This window comes from Trypanosoma grayi (assembly GCF_000691245.1).
Source record: "Trypanosoma grayi strain ANR4 Tgr_807_V1, whole genome shotgun sequence".
NCBI lineage: Eukaryota > Euglenozoa > Kinetoplastea > Trypanosomatida > Trypanosomatidae > Trypanosoma > Trypanosoma grayi.
The window spans coordinates 1-7,805 of NW_008826426.1; the positions used below are offsets into that span (position 1 = coordinate 1).

Consider the following 7,805-nt stretch of genomic DNA (forward strand, 5'->3'; position numbering starts at 1 on the left):
CACTTTGAAGAGAATTGAGCAGTTGTGATTGGTCATTGTTTTGTTTCCTGATGGAATATAGATACACATCTTTTAGTATTGGGACATATATGATTATTTTTGTGAAGATTTGGGCAATAATGAAGCAATCTTGTAAAGCTTTCTCCCTTCCCACTAAGAGGATGACCGAAAAAACATAGATCGTCTTGCCACCCACAGCACCCCCCCATCTTGTTTGACTTTTAAGTGTTGTTTATGCCGGCTTAGGAAGAGATGAACGTCTTCTTGCATCATTTTTCCCTGTTCCATCAAACCAACCGTGGGATGCGCTGAAGAGACGTCACGACCGTTTGAAACTGTCAATCCATGGGCAAGGAGATTCCGAATGCCAGTGGCTTGGTTATTATTGTTTTTATTGAGGTGTCTTGAGGAGGTGGTGCAACTTTGAACAACATCTTCTAGTTTCACGTACTCGACAGGGAGAGAATTCTGCAGATAGAGTACCGCAACGTGTACATGGTCGTCAAGCTCCGCGGTAGCGCGGTACATGCGTGCTTTTTCCTCATTTTTGTCAACCCAGCAAAATCGTCCGTGCCGTCGAAGCCAAGGCCCTACACCGTCGTATTGGCGAGCGACCTCCAAAACAGCTTTGTGCTCTGACGGTGACAACTTTTCAAGAAGTCTATTAATTGATAGCCATATGGGCTTCAAATGCCGCGCGACCGCAGCTGCTTCACAAGAATCATCTGCACCAAGTTCACCGATGCACCCAGGAGCCAACCAGTACGGACGCAGCCGCCACAATAGCGTCTCCTCTTGCCCACCGCGATTCGGCCTTGTTAGAAAGTAGTGGTGTTGGCTGGCGTTTCGGGCAAAGGGTTCAAGTGATGAAACTGAGACGCCAGCAGTATGCGCCCACTGCGATATATCCACGTACTGGTCATGTGAGAGCGCCTCAAGGAGTGCGAAAGTTTCGGACGAAGGGGCACCGCACGCAGGGGTAGCGTCCACAGAACCTCTGCCAGTGGGATCCTTCTTCTTAGTCGTGAAAGAGTCAACTTTCATGCGAAGAGGTGCCTGAAGAACGGGAAACACACGCGTCAGATCGGTTTCCTGAAGCTTACGGCGTGATACATCAGACGCGGACGATTTGTTTCCTCCGTCTTCAAAAAAAGCATTAGCCATACCCAGACGAGGATGAATCAGCGTCGGTTTTAATCGCACGGTATCAGTCGATTTGTCCCTGTCAAAGTAGTACGAGTAGATCTTAATAACCTTGTGTAATGTATTTTGCGGTCCAAGTACACGTGCAAGCGCATCCGTCACTTTCACCTGATGAACTGGTACGTAAAAGGAGGGAACGCACTCCACAAAGAGATCTAGCATCTCACTGGGTGATCGTCGTCCGCGCAGTAAAGCAACTTCTGTATGTGCCTTTAGAAGATCCTCAGGGGATATTCTTCCCTGAGAAGAAGGATATTCTTTGCTCTTCTGCGACAGCGGTGGTGGCGTTTTTCGCCTTTCCGATCTCTCCGGTGGCTTGGGAGGGGCTGGGGGTATCACCGTCCGCGGCAGCTGCGACGTACCGCTGGACACAGTTGCTGTAGCGCTGCTGTCACCACGGAAGAAATCTTCGTCCGGCTCCACGGCATCACCAGTGTCATTACACTCGTTGGAGAGCACTGTGTCATTATTGTTGTCGTCGAGGTCTAGTTCGACATCCCACACATCCTCAGCGTAATCTGGCGCAGGTGTAATTGGTATTGTGTCTTGGTCGGTGGCGCGCACTATTTGCTGATGGTATGTCGGCATACCACGCGAAGAAAGAAGTCCTTTTACTCCCACAAGAGTGGTATCCATGCTAAGGTCAACAAAATCCTGCGCGGTTGGATTCTTTAGAAGTCGCAACAACCCTCCCCCTGATCTCCGAATTGACTCTTGAAGCTCTGTGGGCAGGGTGTGCAAGAGACCAGCTGTCGCAGCAGGCTCATTCTCTGGTAGAAACTCCTGGAACTCTTCAAGAATGGTACGTCTTGCCGTCTCCACAAGAGCCTCTTGAGCACTATGTAGTTTCACTCTCACTAATCCCACGGTCGGCTTAGCCGCGCACTTATCGTCACCACAAACATACTTTGGTTCTTCTTGCGATAAAAGCAGCGAGGCTTTCCTTTCCGACTGAGCTCGGCTCACGAACCAGCGAAGACTCCCATCAGACTCCTCAATTTGACAGCAGCGGAAGCGGTGGGGAAACAACTGTAAAAAAGCAAGGACAGATCCGTAAAGCTCACTCACCGCCTCGGCATCTAAAGCCGGTGTAATACTGGTGAGGCGTAGCCCTGATCCATCCGCAGGAAGTAGGTCCAAAATTTCATTCACTAATCTCATTGCCGATGAAGAGAGGTCGCTCTGCTGACATTTGTGATGTGTATCATCATCGTTCAGACCACAACTCTGAAAACCCTCTTTTGCTGTCTCCGAAGCTTCGGAATGAAGGAGAAGCTCTTCGTAATCTTCTAGGGTAGAAGTATCATCATCCTCCGTGGCCGCATCATTCGAAAGGTTATACTCCGTCGTTGTATGATTCCATCGATAAAAAGAAAGTTGTGAGTAAGGCTCGTATAGCCCATTAAAAATCAAACAGCGGTGCGCTACGAAGGGAATGACCCCCCATCGTGTAACCCAACGCCTGCAGTTGAATGAGCTGGTTTTGGTGCCCCTTCGGGTGCAGGGGCCACCTGCCCGGCGCAGCATGTTTGCGCCCCCTTCTTTTTTTTTTTCTTTCCCCACCAAATTATATTGTGTGGAGTTTCACAGCCACAGTCAACGCTCTATGGAGGGCAACAACAACCAAAAAAAAAAAAAATAAGCGTGAAAAGGGAGAAAAAGAGAACAACACGCACACAGTTCGGCAAGTTGTATCGAGTCCGTACCACAGGTAAAAGCAGGCATCATATGATATGATCGGCAATACACGATAAAAGAACGTTGGCACTGCAGCAAACACTTATTCGCTTAACTTTTCGCCTGTTACCAAAATCACCAATGAGCAACAATCACATTTACAAAGATTGTCAATCTCCCGCGTTTCTCCAACTTCCTTTGTGACGAAAAGCTCAAAGATCCCACCACAACGGCATTCCATTTGGTACGTAAGCATCGTCACTACACCAGTATTCTTACTTTCCGGAAGATCCACAACTCTCTCCTCTACAAGATCAAAATCATCTATATTATATGTATCACTCACAGCACCGACAGACCTCACATATGCCTGTTGTTGAATCTGGTCGTACTCAGCGCGGCGCAAAGGGTCAAGCAGCAATTCCGAAGCATCTTTCACGACGTAAAAAGGATGGGTTACGTGCGCCGCAGAGACGTCCTCTTCTTCGCGGAAGTAATCGATATTTCTGTCAGGGTGAGTACGTAACGCCAAATGCTTGAACGCTGCACGGATATCAGCAGCCGAAGCTGAGCATGGAACACCAAGTACTTCGTATGGAGAGAGCGTTCTATCCATCTATGGAGCAAATCAATGTTTAGAATAGGACAAAAAAAAACAGAAGAGGAAGAAAAAGCAGCTTTGTCAACATAATATGAAATCAGAAAACACTTGTTTTCATATATATTCCTCCATTAACAAATCCATTGAAGTGCCTGTGGAAAAATCTGTGTAAAAATTTTTTTCTTCACAAAGAATATTCCCTACAGGTGCTAATGACAAAGCAAAATTGGAAAACACTTGATCGTCCGAACAAAGAGTTCGTTTAGTCCCCTTCAATACTCCTTCCCCCACTCAACAACAAGCATCGCATCACTACGCCAAACAGCCCTTGTATGCACTACCATATTCCCGTATCTCCCACATAAAAAAATTTTTTAAAGGAAATTCTCACTTTTTTTTTTGATAATCCTTCGAACGACCTACTGTCTATCATGGACAAAAGAAGTTTTCCCTTCTCATCTAATTCGCTAAACTGTTACGGCAGTCTTCTGTTGCTTACATGAGTCTAATTCATCAGCTGCACGATTGTTCTCTTCTGCATCACCCAGGAATAGTTTCCCTACCGGACACAATTGCGAAACCGGCATATTGTTATCTGTTTTCACTTCCAACTCATCCAAAAAAGTACTGATTTCACTAAGGCCACCACGGCCAATCATCCCCAGGTTAAAATCCTGAGCGTGTTCATTGAGAAACCTTACACATCGGGTGCAATGAATACACCGGTTAAGTACAACACGCGTCTGGGGATCAAAATAGAAATCCTGAACAGAACGTTTGTCTTCCTTGTATCGGGGTATATCAGTACCATAGTTCATGCTAATGTTCTGAAGGTCACAATTAGTCGCCTGTTCGCAAATTGGGCAATCGTTTGGATGATTTATAAGAATTAGCTCCACATTACCCTCTCTGGCATCGCGAACTAGTCGACTATCAGTGATGATTGACATGCCTGGAAGCGCTACAGTAGCACAAGACACCACTAGAGTTTGAGTGCCATCGACTTGTACGAGGCACATACGGCAATTACCTGCAACCGACAAGATGGGATGATAACAAAACTTAGGAACTCGAATACCTTCTCGTTCCAGAACTTCCAACAAGTTTTCTTCCTGTGGGATAATTTCAACAGGGCGTTTGTTGACAAACATAATGGCGCGAGGTTTGTGCTCTGCATACTGGCCAGCAGCAACACCTTCAACAATAGCTTCCACGCCACCTTTATGAAGGTATTCGCTGCCATGTAGCGTATCCGTCATTTCACTGTTGTAAGGTGTTCCATCTGATTTGAATGAACGTCGAGGAACAAATAGCGGTGAACCTCTAAATGACAAAGGGAAGAGACCAAGAATCCGCTTCATTCTTTGCTCTCTTATCAATACCCACAATTTCTACACCACGAATGTACAACTACCTACTAACTTTCTATATGACCATCACCAAAAAAAAAAGCGGACAATCAAAAGAACGCCTTTATTGAAGGTCCAATGTCGTAATAAGAAGATTGTCAAACAAGCAACCCGAATAAAGAAAAAAGAACAAAAAAATTCGGGAGGCCGTTTGAGAGGAAAAAAGACATTTTCATAAGACACCGCGCTACATTTCCGAAGCTCTATTATAAGGCCACGAGCGCCAAAAAAGCAAAACGCACCGTTAGTCCTATTAAATTGCGTTTTTGACGTTTCTTTTCTTTCCAGTAAAAAAAATCGAACTAGGCGAAATAACCTCTCTGTCCTTGTGTGAAGCTAGAGTCAATATCGAGTTCTTCCTTTGAGCGACTAATAAAGAGACAGACACACAAACACAGTCTCATTCCGTAATATGTAATTAGGTGAAGGTGTGTTTCCACCCTATCATACATCACCCAACATTCTTCAGGCCAAACGCCATCGCATCGAGAAGAAAACCGAAAGAAGAAAACAAAAAGAAGAAACACATGCCGATTATTTTTCTATCCATTAACCTTTTTTTTTTTTTGCATTGTCGTGTGCATCTCTATATTCTCCTCTTTTTTTCCTTGTTTGACACGTGGAAGACGGAAGCAAGAAACCTGCCTGAATTCCTCGCCAGTACATTCTGTTTCTGATCTTTCAGCGAATTCCGCCCATACCACAATTTCGCCTTTTTTATATAATTCCTTCTGCACGCAACCAGCGATTCCGTGAAACTGCCCATGACAGCAATGCTTCGGTCAATTTTTAAAAAAGGTCTACATTGCATACACGACTCATTAGGCTAAAACCATTTCCCTAAGCATCCATTACGAAAAAAGGATTTCTTCCTTTTCTTGCTTGTTCTGCGAGTCGTTCGAGCACTTTTCCTTGACGGATCAAACGTTGTTCACGGAAGTCTTCATTGTCCCAATAAGGACGCTCGTCACTGTCAGGATTAAAGATGCAAATACATGACAAACGACGCTGAACAAACACAAATCCCTCCATATAAAGATCTCTTTCAACGGATGACTCAATACACCGCCACTGGTGATTTATCGCTTCTTCGTCTTTCGTTGGGAGCGATTTTTCCCCACACATCTTGTTATATCGGCGCACAAGGGAAATATGCGTTCGGTGAGCTTCGTTTAGAAGAGATTTACTTGAAACACCAACCTCATTGGGCGGCAACGCATTTTTCTGTCCTATCGAAATAAAGTATTCATACTGGCGCTGCATTCTCTCATTTTCGACCAATGACCGCTGCTCGTCCATATTGAGAAAGGGATGAACGTCCAATGCAGTGTTCCTTAATCCCTCATCTATTTCCGCAAAAATGCTTAACCCTCCAACTCTTTCTTCCGTCAATCCACACCTAGAGCGCGAAAATGGAGAATCAACTGCTTCGTCTGACTCCTCCTTCTCACTGCCTGACGACTGCGTTAGTCCCTCTTCACCCAATGTAGAACTTCCAACAGTGTCATCTAGACATGGTAAAGAGGTCCATTGGGTGTGCACATCTCCGCAGGTGTTTATATCCAGGTCATTCTGTGGTGTTACGAATGAAGGTATATAGTCATTGTCGGCGATGAAGTGAGGATATTCCGACACTACCATGCGACTGCAGCACGTCAGGGAAAAGCCTACGGTCTATAATGAATATTTTTTTGGTTTACATTCACATAAAACCAAGAAAAAAAGAAAAAAAAACGAGGAGAAGTCATAGGAAGTAAACTATAGTAACAGCATAGCTTTTTTGGTAATGGTTTAGCCCAAATCTTCATATATCTTTTCCTTCCCTACCAAGTGTTTCGACAGTTATATTAATATATAATAATCATTATAACCATTTTTGCTACTATCATTGTGGAACGCAAAAAAAAAAGAAATATATGGCAATACATCTAGAAAACAAGAAAGACAAAAAAGTAAATAATCAAACACAACACAGGGTATGTGCTCATAGAACACAACTACAAACCTACAAAAAGAATGAGCTTATATATATATAATTATATATAATTATCCCTTTCTGTACTCTACAGTAACCATGGTGCGCATAAATAGCAAGAGACTTATTATAGCTAATACCCAGGTCATTTGAACGAATCTTTTTTGCCTCTTCTGAAGTTGACAAAATTTCTCATGTTCTCCAGCGCTGATGTCACCATCAATGCGATTAAACATCAAAAGTGAACACATGCCAATTTGTTCAAATCCATTATCAATAAGCATCTCATTGAATATAGGCATATGAGCCGCTCCCCATGGAATTGCAAACGCTTTATACCCATTTGCTGCCAAGGGATATATCATATCCAAACAATGTTTTTCCCTGGCAAAACTTCCTAAAATAGGCATGTTAAATCGAAGAGAGCACCACCACGGCAATCGTTCATAGTCATACTTATCGGCTGCGTGAATTACGGTCAAATTCGGGGAGTCCTTAACTCCCCAGGAAAACGGTTGCCAGAAACGTTCAATTTCTCGTGGTTCCCAACCTTCATCATCTATGTGTTCTCCAGGGCGTGTACAAGAAACAGCTTCACGGGGTGGAACAATCGTTGAATATGGTGCACCAGTCAACGGAGTTCGCCCTTCCATCAAAACAGAATGATGTTGGCTGCAGATGCTATCCACCTGATGGAAAAACTGAGGGTGCGCAAAGTGCTGCAACGGTATAAGCGTGACTTTGATGTCTTTTGCATCGTTTTTGTATGTATACGCTATGGATGCCACGCTGTCTTCCCTAGGGAAAACAAAATCATCAAACCTTTTCGAACGAAACGGAAAAGAATATTTCCACCGGGGGCGGTAAACAAAACCTCGCACCTCCTGCCCCGCTTTCTCCCCTACGCACGCCTGGGCGGCGCCGCATCCGGCGGTACCCG

The 7,805-nt window shown here is 44.5% G+C and overlaps 5 protein-coding genes across 5 annotated transcripts; all 5 read right to left on the bottom strand.

Moving 5' to 3' along the window:
* Positions 1–153: 153 nt before the first annotated feature.
* On the bottom strand, positions 154–2,730 carry DQ04_08071000 (hypothetical protein; the record flags this gene model as incomplete). The annotated part of the gene is made up of 1 exon (XM_009315419.1): positions 154–2,730. One exon carries the CDS (start codon positions 2,728–2,730, stop codon positions 154–156), a length of 2,577 nt encoding a protein of 858 aa, XP_009313694.1.
* Positions 2,731–2,983: 253 nt separating this feature from the next.
* On the bottom strand, positions 2,984–3,496 carry DQ04_08071010 (putative chaperone DNAJ protein; the record flags this gene model as incomplete). Its single annotated transcript, XM_009315420.1, has 1 exon — positions 2,984–3,496. The coding sequence occupies one exon, from the start codon at positions 3,494–3,496 to the stop codon at positions 2,984–2,986; it is 513 nt and encodes a 170-aa protein (XP_009313695.1).
* A 452-nt stretch (positions 3,497–3,948) lies between these two features.
* Positions 3,949–4,740, bottom strand: DQ04_08071020 (electron transfer protein; the record flags this gene model as incomplete). Its single annotated transcript, XM_009315421.1, has 1 exon — positions 3,949–4,740. One exon carries the CDS (start codon positions 4,738–4,740, stop codon positions 3,949–3,951), a length of 792 nt encoding a protein of 263 aa, XP_009313696.1.
* Positions 4,741–5,730: 990 nt separating this feature from the next.
* DQ04_08071030 (hypothetical protein) lies at positions 5,731–6,531 on the bottom strand (the record flags this gene model as incomplete). Its single annotated transcript, XM_009315422.1, has 1 exon — positions 5,731–6,531. The coding sequence occupies one exon, from the start codon at positions 6,529–6,531 to the stop codon at positions 5,731–5,733; it is 801 nt and encodes a 266-aa protein (XP_009313697.1).
* A 405-nt stretch (positions 6,532–6,936) lies between these two features.
* Positions 6,937–7,805, bottom strand: DQ04_08071040 (hypothetical protein; the record flags this gene model as incomplete). The annotated part of the gene is made up of 1 exon (XM_009315423.1): positions 6,937–7,805. A coding segment is annotated over one exon (869 nt), but the record flags the coding sequence as incomplete, so codon positions are not given.